Source organism: Ovis canadensis, chromosome 7, assembly GCF_042477335.2.
Source record: "Ovis canadensis isolate MfBH-ARS-UI-01 breed Bighorn chromosome 7, ARS-UI_OviCan_v2, whole genome shotgun sequence".
NCBI classification, from domain to species: domain Eukaryota; kingdom Metazoa; phylum Chordata; class Mammalia; order Artiodactyla; family Bovidae; genus Ovis; species Ovis canadensis.
Window position 1 is genome coordinate 78,202,884 of NC_091251.1, and position 19,109 is coordinate 78,221,992.

A 19,109-nucleotide genomic window follows, 5' to 3' on the forward strand; every position below is an offset into this window, starting at 1 on the left:
ATCAGAAGCACAATCAGACCTTCAGGCTTTGAGGAAGCTCACTCTGGCAACAGGTGAAAGGATAGACTGAAGTGGAGGCAGTGAATTTTAAGTCCTAAGGAGCAAGAGTCCAGACTGTCCAGCACCAGGAAAAGGAGCCAGAAAGTGAAGACAACTGCAAGAGAAGGAAAAGCCTCAAGGGCAAGAGCCTGATGGTTAACCAGAAAACAAACAGGGAGGTGGGAGGGGGGGTTCAGGATTGGGAACTCATGTACACCCATGGCAGATTCATGTCAATGTATGGCAAAACCAATACAGTATTGTAAAGTAAAATAAAGTAAAAATAAAAAAGAAAAGAAAAGAAACTAAAAGAGGAATCAACTTTCAATCAGATTATTAAATGTCATAAAAATTTCTTTATAAAAGTCAAGATGAAAAATTTAGAGTTTTTCAATATCTAGCTCTAAAAATTAAAATGTGTTATCATACTTTCATAATTTAAAAAATAAAGAATATTTAAGAAAAGAAAAAAAAAAAAGAAAACAAATGAAACTCCTCAGTGGAAGTTTCCAAATCTGTGTGATCACCAGCATCATCTAGGGAAGTTTAAGAAACAAAGCATTCCAAGATGGACAGGGAGGCTGGAGCTCAGTCCTCTGGGACCTGTTTTCTCCTGAAGTTCCTGAGTGACTCTGATGGCCAGCCGCTGGGAATCCCCATCCAGTTCGTCCCATGGGCTCCTGAGGGTGTCTGAGTACTATGGCCTGAGACTCGACCTAGCTGATCCTGAGCTAGACGGGAGGGTTACCAGGAAAAGGTAGAGTCAGCATGTCTTGCCCACCAAGTAAGAGACCCAGGGGCTTCTTCTTCCATCTTCGCTCATGATTTCTCTGTGAAGTAGGCGTTTATTATCCCCATCTCACAGACAAGGAAATAAGACTTGAAGGCGCAAGAACCTGCCTAACAGCGTGTGACTAATGAGCAGCCGGACTGGCCCTGCAGCCACAGCAGATGGCTCCGGATGAAGCGTGTGAGCCTAGCCCTCTTCTGGAAGCTCCAAGAGTCCACAAGCCTGGGCTTCACCTCTCCCAGGGCCACCACCCTTCCCCTTGGCTGCCTCCCCAACTTTGTGCAGTGTTTACTGTTTGCTGAAGCAGATAAGAAGACTTAAGTTTCATCACCAGGAAAACCCAGAATAAGGCCCAATAAATGTGCTGACGTGCTTGAAAGACACTTGATCTTTGGAAATTGGGTTTCCCTAGAGCTGAAATACTCGCTTACTGTACCTCGCACCAGTCTTTACTTCCTCGATGGGAAAAATGACAGACGTGAGCTCTAATATGTGCGACCGCCGAAGATCTGCCAGACGCTCATAATGACTTCTTAAGTCCGTGTTTTTTTTCTCTACCAGGTCACCAAGTCTGCGATTATGCCTCTGGATCTTCTCCTTCTTCTCCTGGTGCCGTTGTGCTCGAGTATAAAGTTTCTGATTCTTTTCCTTGGTTTTGAGGAGGCCTTCGGCATCTAAAATAAACAAGTCACACCCAACAATAAGCTCTGGAAACAGTTCCTGGGTACTGTATACTACCACTCCCCCACCACAGCTCCGAAGCATTAAGTGTCTTCCTGAATTATGTCTAAATTGAAAGCAAAACTTCAATAACATTAATGAGGTGATGTTCACCAAGTATGGAGACCAAGAGTTTAGTTCAAGAAGGTATTACACACAGAGCAAAGGGGACCACCACTAAAATGATTCTGAGTCTCCACTGGTAATCAACATTAGTAAGTACATTGAATCATAAGTAACATGATTCAACATGTTAAATCAAAAGATTCTGGAGAAATATTCATCAGGAGCTACAGTTTATAATTGGTATTTTAACAATAAGATTCTGGTTTTTTTTAAAAAAAAAAACACACAACAGGCTATTTCTTGAGCAGTAAACTCTTAATCTATAAACTTGAGCTTCTGGAATCCATTAACTGCCTTGAAATTGTTTGCAAAATTTTCTGAGTCTAGTGGAGATGGTGGCAAACAGCTTATGAACCTGGCAGGTCATCAGAGTAGAGCTACTACTTAAAGTGTGAACCATGGATCTGGCCCAAACCTTTACCACACAAAACAAGTACAGAAGTAGAGAGCAAACTTAGGAAAAAACAAACAAACATATTTTGACATGGCTATGTGATATTACCCTGGCATCCAAGTATGCAATCACTTTTCTAGTAACTAATTTTATTATAGTTTATAGAAGTATTGATGTTGGTTTATGACACATTAGAAAAAAATGGTCTTCTACTACAGACAGCTAATGAACCATTGACCCCAGTCGCCATGAATGAGATTTTCATTTTCTAAGTTCAAGGCAGGGCCCAGATTCTCTCTAGATTTTAAAAATGGTTATCAGGTGACACCAATCATCTGCTAGGAATGGAAATCACAGCTACAGAGTCCACTAGTGGAGAACCATTGGAGAAGGCAATGGCAATCCACTCCAGTAGTCTTGCCTGGAAAATCCCATGGACGGAGGAGCCTGGCAGGCTGTATTCCACGGGGTCACGAAGAGTCAGACATTTACTGAGCGACTTCACTTTCACTTTTCACTTTCATGCATTGGAGAAGGAAATGGCAACCCACTCCAGTGTTCTTGCCTGGAGAATCCCAGGGACAGCGAAGCCTGGTGGACTGCTATCTATGGGGTTACACAGAGTCGGACATGACTGAAGCGACTTAGCAGCAGCAGTGGAGAACCATCGCTCTTGTTAATATTTCCCATGGTTGTTGCTTTCAGTATTTGGGGGCTTTGTTGTGGTTTAGTCACTAAGTTGTGTCCAATTCTTTTCCACCCTATGACCGGCCAAGGCTCCTCAGTCCTCCACTATCTCCCGGAGTTTGTTTAAATTCATGTCCATCAAATCAGTGATGCTACCTAACCATCTCATCCTCTGCCACCCTCTTCTCCTTTTTCCTTCAATCTTTCCCAGCATTAGGGTCTTTTCCAATGAGCTAGCTCTTTGCATTGAGTGGTCAAAGTATTGGAATTTCAGCTTCAGCATCAGTCCTTCTAATGAATATTCAGGGTTGATTTCCTTTAGGATTAACTGGTTTGATCTCCTTGCAGTCGATTCTCAAGAGTCTTCTTTGGCACCACAATTTGAAAGCATCAGTTCTTTGGTGCTCAGCTTTCTTTACGACCCAACTCTCATATCTGTATATTACTACTGGGAAACCTATAGCTTTGGCTAGATGGACCTTAAGCAACAAAGTGATGTCTCTGCTTTTTAATATGCTGTCTAGGTTTGTCACAGCCTTTCTTCCAAGAAACTAGCATCTTTTAATTTCATGGCTGCAGACACCATCTGCAGTGATTTTGGAGCCGAAAAAAATTAAGTCTGACACTGTTCTACTTTTTCCCTATTTGGCTTGAAGTGATGGGACCAGATGCCATGATGTTAGTTTTCTGAATGCTGAGTCTTGAGCCAGCTTTTTCACTTTCCTCTTTCATCCTCATCAAGAGGCTCTTTAGTTTCTCTTCACTTTCTGCCATAAGGGTGGTATCACCTGCATATCTGAGATTGTTGGTATTTTTCCTGGCAATCTTGATTCCAGCTTGTGATTCATCCAGCCTGGCATTTCGCATGATATACTCTGCATAGAAGTTAAATAAGCAGAGTGACAGTATACAGCTTTGTCATATTCCTTCCACAATTTTGAATCAGCCATTTGTTCCATGTCCAGTTCTAACTGTTGCTTCTTGTCCCACATTCAAGTTTCTCAGGAGACAGACAAGGTGGTCTGGTATTCTCTTCTCTTTAAGAATTTCCCACAGTTTGTTGTGATCCACACAGTCAAAGGCTTTAGCATAGTCAATGAAGGAGAAGTAGATGTTTTTCCATAGAGGAGCCTGGTGGGCTACAGTCCACGGGGTTACAAAGAGACAACTTAGTGACTAAACTAAAAGGATAATTGGGATAGGAGCCTATTAAAAGGAGCTGATCAAAGTTTTAAGCTTATTTATCAGAGAAAAGCACAAACTCAGTCAATTCAGCAATTTCAGGAGGTTCACAGATACCTGGTGGCAAACTCCTACTGTGAACATCCAGGGAGGGGAAAGTGGGTGAACCCATGGTAAGTAATGAGTCCCTACGCTGCTGCTGACCCAGAGCCTTTGGAGGGTGCAAGCCAAACTCGGCACAGGAGAGGTGGGCTGTAGTTCTGAGACCTCTTCACCAGGCTGCCCTGTTTCTGTAGCTTATTAATCTGTGAAACTCCACGCGAGCACTTTATTAGGACAAGTTTTTCAAAGGCAGCTTTTATACCATTACCCACCACTATAAAATACTTGCTTCTAGAAGCAATGAGTAGACAAGAACGGGACTTACAAGGCATGACAGCAATCCATTTTAAACTTTAAACAACTGTCTTCAGAAATACTTATTTTTCTTTTTTCTAAAATTTATCTTTGGCCTTGCCACATGACATGTGGGATCTCGGTTCCCTGACCAGGGACTGAACCCCCACCCCCTACACTGGAAGCTCAGTGTCTAAACCACCGGACCACCAGGGACGTCCCAGCAAGCACTATGTCTAAAGACACGGATTTCTAAGAGGATTCTCTTAAAATCTGGCAACTACCTGTGATAAAATATGAAGTATACAAACGTAATACAAAATTCATACAAAGTAAAATATGTATAAGACTCACTGATGGAGAAAAAGCCAGTATTTGCTTCTGGTTTGAACTAATAATTATACGTGATTATACCAAGACTGACTCTGAGCTTCCTATAAGCTAAGGGAAATGGGACACATACAGTACTCAACTTTTTAAGCTAAGTAGTTTATAAAGGTTATTACATTTGCACATGTGTTTATGTATATATGCACACATTTGTAAATATACATAACACAGATACATGTTTTATATATATATTTGAAATATATATATATATCCTTATACAAATGTTTTACAAACAGTAAAAGGCAACCAGTTAACTTTTCCAGGTTGCTATTGCCTCTACTACCCCTCCCCTTTTCTTTCCCTAGTTGATCAATCCCATGAAATTACACATGAGTTCTTTATCAGGGCTGGAGAGAGGTGGGAAAGTTACTTACTTTTCTTCATCTCTTCATTTCCTTTACATATAGTTTGTTTCAGCTGTTCAATCCTCATCTTGCAGGACATTATTTTCCATCTCTTAAAAAAGGTATGAAACAAATATCACAAATATTGGTCTCTTACAATTAATATGATTATCTACTAGGGACACTACTTATCCTGAGGTGTATCTTAGAAAATGAAATGAAGAAATGTCCAGTATAATTATATTTATTACAGCTTTTGTAACTAGAGATTCAGGACAGAAGCTGCTAGGCAAGTAAGAGAGAATAAGAAATAGTTCTTTTCTGTGTTAGTAAGTACACAGAAAAAAGCTGATGCATATTATCTTAACCTGTCCTATCCAAAACAGAGCTACTGTATGTGGGTCCTATGTGGCTATCTGAAAGTCAATGAGATTATATAAAATTTAAAAAGAAAATCTGGTTTTTACTCCCACTACCCACATGTCAGGTGGTCCGTGTCGACACCACCTATGGCTAATGCCTACCACATCGGCAGTGTAGACAGAACATCTGTATCATCAGAGAGTTCTATGGATGCACTGCTCTAAATTCCCAGTGCTGGTTACTGAGGAGACTATCAGCTGTACTATCTCACTGATATAATAAGCAAATATTACTTACAGAGTAATAAAAAACTGCAACAGAGCAGAATTCCTTTTTTTTTTTTAAATGTATAACTCATGTAAGATTTCTGGAAAAGCCCTGAAAAAATTTTGTCAAACATGAAACTGCCTTTTTCCATTACCAAGATTTAGGTACGGCTTCCCCAAAGAGAATGAAGGATAAGTAAAAATTTGACATACTAGCTGGTTTTTAGAAAGTATGATTTATCTATTCCATGATGTCTCCATAAATGGGGACATCCGAAAGCTTACAACAACATTCAAATGCTTATAATGTTTAACACTTGTCTAAGTAGTGTGATGGTACAAGATACAGAATACATTACAGGACTGTTCAGTGGGGAAAATGCTCCCCTTTCCAAAGCACTGTGAGAGACATCTGAGAATAGACTCACAGGAACCGTGATCAATTTAGGAATGTTTTCACTTTTAAAAGATATTAGTCTTTAAGAACCAATATTTTAAGTTTTTGATAGATAGAAAAACTAGAAAACTTAGAAAGGAACTTAGAAAAACTGGGATGAGATTCTTTACAAATAGTCTTTTATAACTTTTTTCCATACAACATAATTTGTGTATAGAACATTCAGAATATAAGCAGAATCCACTTATATCACATCTCTAAGTATTTAAAAATTATGAATGATGCTTATGATAAAAAAAGCAGGCATCACAAAAGAGAAGAACGAGATTGTTAGCCTGACTCCTTCCCACTATTCAGGGGTAACTGTGTATCTTTTCAGCTTTCAAGAGCATATATATTTAAAACACATACACAAATGGAATCCTACTTTACCCGAGCCTACTATTCGAAATTTTTTTCATTTAAAAAATATACCTTGGGTATCATTCCGTACTAGTGCATATAGACTGACCACATACTTTTTAACAGCTATGCAGTATCATAATCAGCTGATTCTATTTGATGAATATTTAATTATATATTAATTTTACTAAGAACAATGCAGACAATCAGAATCTTTACCTGTAAATCTCTACAGTCACATGCACTTTCTCAGGAGGAAAACTGCTGGATGTATTTATACCACATATGCATTATAAAAGCAACAAACCACCACCAAGCTGTCCCTCAAACAAATATGTCAACATGCCCTTCCCCCAACAGTGAATACACGTGTAGTCAATCAAACCCCTTATTTTCATATGTTGTAATCATTTTGTCCCAGTTTATATTCATTTTGCCAGGGTCTTCAACAGACATAATTTTTAAACGTTTTATGTAGTGTATCAAATGTTTTACTTTATGGCTTATAAAGGTCTGCTCACCTTCAGATTATATAAACACTCTCCCATATTTTCTTTTAATATTTTAGCTTATTTTTCAATTAACCCATCTGGAAAATGTGTGTTCATGATGAGTAATTTTTTTAAAAAAAGAGCATCTAACTGTTCTTGTATATTTCTGTCAGCATCAGACCTCATAATTATTCATTATGGTGGTTTCATAATTAACTGCCGATACCCTGTTTTTGATATCTAAATGAAATATGTGAGAAGCCTGCACTAGAAATATACTCACAGAGAACTACTAAAAAATGATCACAAATAAATTTAAGTTCAAAATCATTTTTTAAGTTCTGCCAATTTAAAAACATCTAACCTCAAGTGTAAAGAATATTATTTAAATACTTGTTGTTCTTACCAATTGATCTGTCATCCATTTTCCTTCCATAGCTTTTAATACTCTGTATGGAGAAGAGATAAAGGAAATAAGCTCTTAAAATAATAAAACTGGTAAAGCTCAAAAATGCAAAATCAACAACTTTTTAAAATAAGGTCTTAGAAAACTCTGGATTTACCAAAGTGGGGTATAAGTATTTAAAAATGTTTTCCAAATCCCCTACTTTCTGCCATGCTTTTCCTCACCTGCTTCCTACTGTGCTTTTAGTATGGCTCAGAGCCTTTCTGTAAATACAATAAACTTCCATAACAGCCATTGCCTTTGCTCTCCATCATAATCAATAATTTCCATCACTTGTAAGTAATAATAACGAGACCCTGATATTGGAAAAGATTGAAGGCAAGAGGAGAAGGGGGTGACACAGGATGAAATGGTCGGATGGCAACACCGACTCACCGGACATGAGTTTGAGCAAACTCTGGGAGATAATTAGGGCAGAGAAGGCTGGTGAGCTGTAGTCTATGGGGTCACAAACAGTTGAACACAACTTAGCAATCCAACAACAACAAGATAATTCATGATTCAAAATGCTATCATCAGTTCCCCTACTTTAAAATGGCACTAGTAGGCTAAAATTTGTTCTATAGAATGAAGTGTTCTACAGGAAAGAAGTTAAGTTTCTATGTTACAGTAAGTCAGAGAAGTGACTGAGTAAAATAAATCCAAGCAGGTTTCTCTAATTCAGGGCATCTCTGAAGAGTTAATCTGCTCATAAATGTGTTAATCATGTCTGGGGTCTGGATGGAGAGCAGTGACTGGACCAATTTGGGACAAAAGGTTCTACAGGATAATTTCCAAATCCAGAGGATGAGAGATTTGTCAGGGGTGCTTGTTAATACCTGATTTCTGGGCCTCCCCTCAGATCTACTGAATCAGAATATCTGAGGACAGACTCCAAGAAAGAATCTACATTTTTAACCAGAACACCAAGTTAATTTAATCTTATGTGGATGATCCAGAGATCACACTTTGCAAAACCTTCATGTGGAAGAATGAAGACAAAGAGAAGCAATAATGTCCTACATGAGCCACCACCACTAGTATAACATGCTTTCTGTACTGGACCCAGTCAGTCACTGTGCCTGCTGTTAACCAGGCACCATGTTTGATCCCACTGTTTTCCAGAAACCCGACAATCTCTTATTTTGGTTTCTCCCAGATACAGTGCTCTTCACATGTTGAGATCTGTATCCTAAATTCAATAAATCAGCAACCTACACATCTGCGTACCACAGCATTGAAATAAACCAGGTGGTGACCAGATAACCCCCACAAATTAGAAAGCAAAATGAAAACTCACTCTTTTTGAAATTCTTCTTGCTTGCTCTTAAGCTGGCTTAACCTTTCCTTCTTGTCTATAAACCTGTAAGAAAAAAATGCAGCATTTTATTTAAATGTTCTTTTTTTTTCAGTCAAATGAGATTCTGCAAATTCCTGAGAGCCAATCATTTCTGCAGACTCATCCAGAAATGTCACTGTCCAAACATATCTTCTCGATGGGATGCATGCAGCTGCCTATCATTTTACTTAAAACTAGGTTCATAGTCTCAGCTTTAAAACTCTTTCATGGATTTATAAAATATGTCTATAGGTTTCTTCATGCCTAGGTTAAATTATCTTCCAAAACAGGCAAATCAGAGCACTAAAGTGAGTTTGAATCCAAGGAAACTGAGGCTTCCATTATAAATAACTATAATTATTAAACTTAACTGAACCCTGCTCTCATCTATAAATTGGTGCCTCAGCTCAGTTCAGTCACTCAGTCATGTCCAACTCTGCGACCCCATGGACTGCAGCATGCCAGGCCTCCCTGTCCATCACTAACTCCCGGAGTTTACTCAAATTCATGTTCACTGAATCCGTGATGCCACCCAACCATCTTATCCTCTGTCATCCCCTTCTCCTCCCACCTTCAATCTTTCCCAGCATCAGGGTCTTTTCACAAGAGTCAGTTCTTCGCATCAGGTGGCCAGACTATTGGGAGTTTCAGCTTTAGCATCAGTCCTTCCAATGGATATTCAGGACTGATTTCCTTAAGGGTTGACTGGTTGGATCTCCTTGATGTCCAAGGGACACTCAAGAGTCTTCTCCAATACCACAGTTCAAAAGCATCAATTCTTCAGTGCTCAGCTTTCTTTATAGTCCAACTCTCACATTTATACATGACTACTGGAAAAACCATAGCTTTGATTAGACGGACCTTTGTTGGCAAAGTAATGTCCTATTTTTTCTCACTAAATTTACTGCTAGTAAGTCACTATTATTAATAAAGTTAAAAGGAAAGAATATCACATCACAGATCATTTTTTATATTTGTCAGTATTCTACCCTTATTTTCTTCCTGCTACCTTATTAGGGATTTAGTTTGCCTTTTTTTTTTTTTTTTTTGGAGTGTAAGGTAGAAACTTCAATCATCAAATTTAAGCCTCTCATTAACTTACAAATTTCCACCAAAGTATTGCTTAAGCTAAACACTAAACATTTTTGAAATGCTGTATTTTATTCTTTAGTTTGAAATTTCTAATTTTCCATAAAATTCCCTCTGATCAAGAATTTATTTATAAGTGTATCACTCAATTTCCAGATATACCAGCTTTTTAGGTAACGTATTGTTATTTTTCTACTTTAACTCTGATGTGGTCCCAGAATACATGAGATTTCAATCTTTCAATTTGAGATTGTCTGATGGCCTTGCACATGATGAACTTCACCTTGGTGAAAGTTCCATGTGAACTTGAAAGAATGCATATTTTATAGTTCCTGGGTACAGAGTTCTATAAGCATCAACCAGCTGAAGGTGGCAAGCAGTGATATTCAAATCTTCTAGATCTGTGCTGTTCAACACAGCAGCCATCAAGCATATGTGGCTACCGAGTACCTAAAATGTGACTGTAATGGCTCTAAAAATCTCTTCCTTAAAATAATAGTAAAATAATCTCTTCCTTGAAATAGGAAAAAAATTTAAAAATGTATGAGTAATATCACGCAACAGACTGGTTCAAACTGGGAAAGGAGTACATCACAGCTCTATATTGTCACCCTGCTTATTTAACTCATGTGCAGAGTACATCATGCGAAATGCCAGACTGGATGAAGCACAAGCTGGAATCAAGATTGCTGGGAGAAATACCAATAACCTCAGATATGCAGATGACGCCACCCTTATGGCAGAAAGTGAAGAAGAATTAAAGATGAAAGTGAAAGAGGAGAGTGAAAAAGTTGGCTTAAAACTCAACATTCAAAAAACTAAGATCATGGCATCCAGTCCCATCACTTCATGGCAAATAGATGGGGAAATAATGGAAATAGTGACAGACTATTTTTGGGGGGGGCTCCAAAATCACTGCAGACGGTGGCTGCAGTCATGAAATTAAAAGACGCTTGTTCCTTGAAAGGAAAGCTATTATCAACCTGGACGGCATATTAAAAAGCAGAGACATTACTATGCCGACAAAGGTCCATCTAGTCAAAGCTATGGTTTCTCCAGTGGTCATGTATGGATGTGAGAGTTGGATCATAAAGAAAGCTGAGTGCCAAAGAATTGATGTTTTTGACCTGTGGTGTTGGGGAAGACTCTTGAGAGTCCCTTGGACTGCAAGGAAATCAAACCAGTTCTAAAGGAAATCAGTCCTGAATATTTATTGGAAGAACTGATTCTGAAGCTGAAGCTCTAATACTTTGACCACGGGATACAAAAAACTGACTCATTAGAAAAAACCCTGATCCTGGTAAAGACTGAAGCCAGGAGGAAAAGGGGACAACAGAGGATAAGATGGCTGGATGGCATTACTGACTTGATGGACATCAGTTTGAGCAATCTCCAGGAGCTGGTGATGGACAGGGAAGCCTGGCGTGCTGCAGTCCATGGGGTCGCAAAGAGTCGGACACGACTGAGCAACTGAACTTAACTGAATCTCATGCAATGATTCTGAATTGAGCTAACAGTGGCTTATTAACTACTTTCAAAGAAATAAACGCAATGTTACCCGCCATGGTTTAACATGGTATGGAGTCCAGAATTAGGCTTGTGGCTATCTCCTGATTTTCCAGTCTAAATTAAAACAATTCAACAGAACCGTAACATAAAACCAGAACCATAACGCCCTAAAAATCTCTTCCTTAAAATAATCCAGACACAGAAGTCTAACACACTATTTTTATAATCCCACATCTGAAATATCCCCGGATATCTACTTCTAAATGGAAGGGATAAAATGCCCTAACTATGACTCTGCCATTTCATAGTCACTGAAAATGTATCACATATATTAAACAAGAAAGCAAATCAGACAATATTATATGTGACAGAATTATATACTTAAGCGGCTAAATTAAATTAAAAATTCACTTTCTCAGTGACACTCTCACATTTCAACAGCTACATATGGCTGGCGGCCACTTTACTGGATGCACAGATATGGAGCATCATTGCACAGAGTTCTACTGGGTAGTACTGCAAAGGCCACTGAGGTGGTAACTACACTCAGAAACCAATGTAGAATGTGGACAAATTCATAGGTTCACCAAATAATCTATCAGGCTTTTACTATGTGCCTGCAACTTACTACAGAGCATTTTACAGAATGTTAAGAAATCTAATCATTCATTTTCTGCAACTGGCTGTGTGCTAGACATGGTACTTGTTATATGCTTCCATTTCCTTACATTGAAAATGAGAAACAAATGTGGTATTTACAGCTCCCTTACTGAGGTAACACGTGATTCATGCTCTTGATAACCTGAAAGGAGATGACAAACTCACAAGATTCATCAACCTGTGTAAACAAAGGGCTGAAAATCCTGCTTTCAAAGGCTATAAAAGTGCTCCTTCCAGATCTGTTGTTAAGACTCCACTTTGCACTAACACAAATTGGGATGATGACACTGTCCAGCTTTACATCAGGCGGGTTAGTTCTCCTGGGTTGTTAGAAACAAACCCAAACAAAACACAAAAATAAACAAACACAAACTTAAAACACAAGCAGGAGATGGCAATTCCTCCTGTACCGAACGCTTCATGAGCAATGTCATTCTTCACGAAGGAGATGAGAAAATAGGCAGTGTGAACAGAGCAAAAGAGCAGATGGCATCAAGGAGTGTGCCCGGTCAGCAAGCCAACTGCTTCCCAGCACCTCATCCATTCTCTGCATTTTCCAGTTCTGGACTCATGGAGATAGATTAGGGAAGGAAAAAAAAAGAAAAAAGGAAAAGGGGGAAAGGCATATTTTATTTTATACACTGTCTTTCAAGCTGGGTTTATTACATAAAATGTTCTGTATCTTTTTCCACGTCTAATTATAGAATTTCACTGAATGGACATCATGTAACTTGTTTACAGAAACTCCTACTGAGGAACACTGCCATTGCTTCTAACTTTTTACCACTATCAATAATGTTAGAAATGAATATCCTGGTGCACAAATCTTTTAAGCTTTTAAGCTTTTAGGTTTCTCTACAAGAAATTCTTATAAATAAACTGCTAGGTCAAATATTTTCATGCCAACCTCTGGCAGTTATCTCTAAATTTCTTCTGAAATCATTTCATATGATATTTCCAACCCTACCAGCCTGTTCTCATTCTCTCAGCTCTGCGATTTTATTCTTTACTAACCTGACTGGCTTCCCATTCCCTTCCTTCAAAGACAGTTTACAATTCATTTACTTGCCTTTCTTCATTATTTCTTATTGGCTACTTTTCATTTGTTATTCTATGTCCTTTATTCACTTTTCTATAGTTTTTTTTTTTAAGGGTTATTAGGAAAATTAGCTATTTTCCTTTCATACATCTTAAAGTTCTTTCTCAACTTTCTTAGTGACTACTTATGGTTCTGCTCTACAAAAATTCCAAAATTTTGTGCAGATACATTTATTCATTTTCTTGTCACTGAATGGCTCTATAGTTTTGCACTGTTTTCTGAAAGAGATCTGCCAGTGAACCTGTACCATGCATAAGGGCTTTTAAACACTTTTTAAATATTTTTTTTCCCAATTTAAAAATGTCTTTTGTGTTATTTACCAAATTCCTCCAGACTTGTACTTGCTTTTCTCCCCCCTAAAAAAAGGATTCCCTTAAGTTGACTTTAAACGGTGCCCCTGTGACAGAGACTGGTGAGAGCCAGGAGCAGGCGGTCACACACAGTCTGGGGCTATCAATCCAAGAGACGGCACACAACCCAACTCAGGTTCTGGAGTCACGTCTGCCTGAGCTGCCACTTGAGGACCGGTTAGAGGTGGCCCTGCTAAGGGAAGGAAGGCATTACAGGCAGAGGAGATTCTGCTGTTTCACAAGCTAGGAAGTTAATCTGTCCTGCCCCAGAGAACTTCACCACACCCAGGGGACAGCAGGGTGACGAGGATCAGTTACAAGTGTGACCCGCCATCGCGCCACGCTGCGCCATGGCCACAGATCGTCCTGGGTGACTGAGTGGATCCGGCCACAAGCAGGACTGGTCACCTAAGTCTGTCCCATGAGACCAGAAAAGCAGCACCCAGGCATGCGCCCTATCAGGAATCCTATTAATTCTGTGCGAGATGATCAATAACACCGTCAGACCACCGACTACACCTTGCTGAGCACTGACTTGGTGCCTTTCATAAAAGAATTCTCACCTTCCATCTGCCTGCCCAGTCCTTTCCCTCATTCTAGTGCTTTACATTCACTTTGTGCCTAGGGTTATGGCAACAGAAAAGTCCAAGAAACACTCTTCCTGTATTTTAAGAAAGGTAAACAGAACAATGCCACAAAACTTTCAAATATGCAATTGAGGGCCTTCAGAATTAGTCAACCCTTATATTCCTTGGGTTTCTTAAATTTGAAAGGAGAAAATAAGCACTGACAGCTTTCAAATTAGTAGGGGGGAATTTCCCCCAGCTCTGATTTGGACACAGGTTTGGTGAAGAGTTGATGATTCTGGCTCTAGAAATAAGGCACCAAGACTTATCGGGCAAGAAAGAGCACAAATTTTCTTGGAGAAGAGCACAGCAATCTCTATTATACAAGCAGAAATGGTTAAAGAATTGAGTATTTCTTGAACTAGGATACTATCAATAACACAGCAAAAATTACTAGCATTCACATTTTTCTCCCTCAAGTTCTTTTAGGCATTCAAGGGTATGACGTTTATGGACAAATGCAATATGAAAAGACATAGTCCTTATCAGAATAGTTCTTCTACCTTATGTTAGAGTATTTAAAGTATGAGAAAACACACAACTTCAACAATGCGGGTCTCATCAATTGTAAATACTACAGTACCACACGGTCTGAAGTGGATTCAATCTGTGGATGCAGAGCAACCGCAGGTAAAAAGAGGGCTGACTATAAATTATAGGCGAATTAACCCCTGTTGTTCAAGGCTTAACTGCAGTAAAAACCTACTCCACTGGCAGGAATGAAGGTTAAGTCATTAGTAGAAAGGACAAACAGAGCACTGTTTAGTTTCCTCACTTGTAAAATGAAAATAATGATTATCCTACTTGATTATAGGGATTAAATAAGATAAATGTGAAAGCATCAGGTACAGGCATTTAACAGGCAATACAGGCTAGTTTCCCTTTTCTTCATCGCAATCAGTGATTTTGCACTTAATCCTACTAATGTATTAAATAGAGTATATACATATGTATGTATATATGTATGTATTTCAGATCTGGAGGTCAATGTAAGAATGAGCATAGCCCAGCAATAAGTAAGGCACAACTACTCTGAGCGTCCTCATCTTAAAAACAGGTTAATAACTCATGGTTTTGTTAGCAGGGAACAAACGAGATAATACTTGTGAAATCCTTTTACAAATTCTGAAGGGTACACATAATGGTTAAGAGTAGCCAGTGATACTGATTGAAACAAGAATTATACTTTCTTAGGAGATCCGCATGTATTGTTGGAAATACAATTAATAAGCTACAAGGGTTGGGAGCTGTGACCCTTTCTGAAAGATAACCAAAGAGCAGCAGGTTGATTAAACTCTTGTCTCAAGATGGGGAGTCCAGGTACCTATGGAGCTTTTTTTCTGCTGAGTGGGGTACACAGATGTGGGTCCAGAACCGAATCCTCATGAAAACAAACTTTTATATAAGCTAAGGAGTGACAACCAAAAAGATACTGGAGGGGAACAGAAATGTCTCGAGAGTAGCTTTTAGGATGCATCTTCCTCTCAAAATCTTCACTAATGTCTAAAATTTCTTGCTGTTCTCTATCCCACTTCTCAATTTGTCCAGTGCCCATATTTGTTTTGTGGTAAAAATGTAGTCCTCAATGCCTAAAACTCATCAGTGAAAGGAGCGCTGTATCATTCCTGATGCTGTGTACATATGAAAGCAATATCCATCTGCTCATAAAATGCCTTTCTTTTTGATCCACACCAGCATGTAGATGTTCCTGGGTATCCTCAGATTATCCCCCCTGTCTCATTCTTACACCCTATCATAAACTGGTAAGCAATTTTTTCCAGTTTTGAGTGGAAAGATTATTTCAACTTGTCAGTTATTTATTGGGTAACTGTTATTTCTAGTATCAGATAAATGTTTAATCCAGAAAACTACATTCCTGTTAAAAGACCTGCAATTTTAAAATGTTCTCCGGTACAAGATTCAAAGGAGATGGTGTTGAATGTACTGCTTAAAATCATTCCTCTTCATCTCTTAAGGAAGCAAACAAGTGAAAAGACAGACACAAAAGCAGAGATGTGGGTACTGTCTCAGGACTGGGCCGAGGTGGGAGATGAGGAAAGGATAGTGCTGATGAGGGTACCAAGGCTATAAGGAACTGTCCCACTGAATAATAACCAAAAATAAAAACCAAAAGTGGCAAGTTCAAGTATTTTTCAATCTAACTGCCAAACTCATACTGTCCACAAAACTACATAAAGATGCATGTTCCCTTCTTAGAAGTCAAAAGAATTATTAGGAGACACATTTATTCTTTAATACTGAATTTTCCTTGAACTGCTAAACCATTAGAACCTATATATTCAGCTAGTCTATTAACGAAACCTGAAAAAAACCTACATTTATAGGAACTTTGATATGTACATCACATTCAAGATCCTTGCAGGCACAGCTATTTTGGTTGGCTTACTGAAAAGAACCAGGGGTTAAACAAAGGTATTTAAATCATGCTGAAGCTTCCATATTTTATTTCCAAGTGATTTCCCAGTCAGTGAGTTTTCTCATAAAGTAAGAGGGGAAAAAGGGTGTGAAGCAAAGCGCAGAATACAAAATTTTTCATAAGTACTGAAGACCAGAGAATATCTCACAATCAACCTTTGGCCCAAGATATTTAAGGCTTATTAGTAGTCAGTGCAAATCCTCGAGAGCAGAAACCTGCCTTTCTCTTATCTACTGGAATATTTCACACCAATAACTGCACCCAATGAGCTCAGTCAAACTGAGGACATCAGGACAGGGTCCTGGGTCTCAAGAGATTCTTGTATCCTACTACATGCTGGACACTGGTTAGGGAATGAAGGAAAACAAGCAAACTCCTCTTTAGAAATACACACTTCAGAAAAGGGGATGATTGAAAGAGAAGTGAAGCTGTCTGTTATGCCTAAACCTTAACTTTTTCATTTCTAAATTCTGAATGATCCTGGTATTTATTTTTCACTTTTCTGCTTCGTCATAAAAAGAAATCCACTGTAACACATCCCTCTCCTGAAAATAATCTGTATTTCAGTTTCTAAAATGGTCTTGCCTTTAACATTCCCTTCAAGAATCTGCTTATTACGTTCCTCCCCAGCGCTGCACTAACCATCAGGATGGGACTAAACAAAAGCAGAATTCACTCCTGTGTGGAACTACTGATACATTCTGGATGCAGTTACCTTCCACAGATAAGTGATACCACTTATCATGCTCAATACCATGAAAGAATTGAGTACTGTAACAGAAATGGGGGGAGAGATGAAGTGGGGACTACCTGAGTGAAGGTCAGGCAAAGTCTCGCTGAGGAAGTGACATTTAAGTTGAGACATGAAAGGCAAAATGCTCATTAGGAGGAACAGTGTTCCAGGTAGAGGGAATAGTAAGGAAAAAGGCCCATGGGTAGAAGAGTTCCATGTGTTTGAGGATGTGAACATGAGGGAATGTGGTGAGAGTTTACTTTTTGAGTGCTTAATACATGCTAGACATCGTGTTAAGTAATTCAGTTCATGCTCTTATGTAATTACTACCAGAAACCTATGAAACTTCAAAATCACATAACAACTGGTGGAGCTTGGATTCAATTCAATACAGCTTGAATCCAAAGATCACATTTTAAACTCAACCTTACAGCCAAAATTACAAGGTAGGCAGTAGCCAGATAAGGCTTAATAAGCACAGTAAAAAGTTTGAATTTTATTTTCTATAAAGTGAAAAAACACTGAAGGGTTTAAGCAAAACAATGAGTTATCTGATTTACATCTCTACTGTGGCTGCTGTGTGAAGGCCAGAGGGTGGCGAGGGAGCTGTACCTGTAAAAGAAAGAAAACAAAAGTAGTGGCCAGGAAAGAAACGATAGCGGTCTGGACTAGAAGTTGACAGGTTCAAGATCTACTCTGAAGCAGATCAAACTATACCTGTCAATGATTTGGATACGTGGAATAAGAAAAAAAGGAAAAAGCTAGGACAACATCCAGGTTTCTGGTTTAAGTAACAAACGGGTCATGATGTATAATAATGAAGTGGTGCAGGATCAGATTAAGTTTGGGAAGGAAGGGTAGACTGATCCAGTCATTCAACGAATCTTTATTAAGCTTCTACTATGAGGATATAGCAGAGTACAAAACTGTCTTAAAGTTTTCACAGAGCTAACATTACTGGAGTGAGAGGCAGTTACAAATTAATATGTAAACCATAAGATGGTGATAGGTACTATGGAAAACAAGATATCACGTTGTGTGGGGAAGAAAGTTACTATTTTAATTGAATGAATGGTCAGAGTTTCTCTGTAAGGAACAGAGGCCTACAGATTCAAAGAAAGTAGCCTAGAAGCCTAGAAGAAAGGAGTTCCTGGCAGTCTAAATAAGACTGAGGCAGGAGTGTTCTCAGTATGCCTGAGTACTGGCAAGGAGGCCATGATGTTTTGAGAGTAGGTAAGAGAAGGAAATGGCAACCCACTCCAGTATTCTTGCCCGGAGAATCCCATTGAGGCAGGAGCCTGGTAGGCTACAGTCCACAGCGTTGCAAAAAGTCAGACACAACTGAGCTACTTTACTTTACTAAGAGAAAAACAATAGAATTGGAGAACAAACAATATAGAACTTCAGATAAACACTTTGGCTTTTTTTTTTTCTTCCAAACTTTGGGTAAAACAGCACACCCCTGGAAGATGTGAACAGAGGAATGGAAGGATAGAATTAATCTGTCTGCAATATGAGAAATTACACTATGAAGGAGAAGAGGCAGAAGCAGAGACTCAACAGGCAATAATCCTCCGGTGGACCAGACCGGGAGGTAGTGAAAGGGCTGGGATTAGGATAGGTTTTGAATGGCAGATGGGATTTGTTGATGGGATAAGATATGGTAGCATTAAGAGAGGAGTCAAGGAAGACTGCAAGACTTTTTTTGCCTGTTTCAAAGAATTAGGTCATCATTTACTGGGTTGGGATGAGCATGAGAAAAATAGATTTATTATGGATAATCATGAATTCAGTCTGCCATATGAAGATGGAGATTCTCACTACAAATTTAAATA

The 19,109-nt window shown here is 38.8% G+C and overlaps 1 protein-coding gene across 1 annotated transcript in view; it reads right to left on the reverse strand.

The window, feature by feature from the left end:
- ATG14 (autophagy related 14) overlaps positions 1-19,109 on the reverse strand; it is a 36,293-nt gene that overhangs the window by 15,285 nt on the left and 1,899 nt on the right. Inside the window, exons 2-5 of the mRNA XM_069596691.1 lie at positions 8,733-8,795; positions 7,394-7,436; positions 5,099-5,180; positions 1,266-1,503 (exon numbers count right to left, since the gene is read on the reverse strand). Coding sequence (XP_069452792.1) covers positions 1,266-1,503; positions 5,099-5,180; positions 7,394-7,436; positions 8,733-8,795 — 426 coding nt within the window. The remainder of the gene's footprint in view (positions 1-1,265; positions 1,504-5,098; positions 5,181-7,393; positions 7,437-8,732; positions 8,796-19,109) is intronic.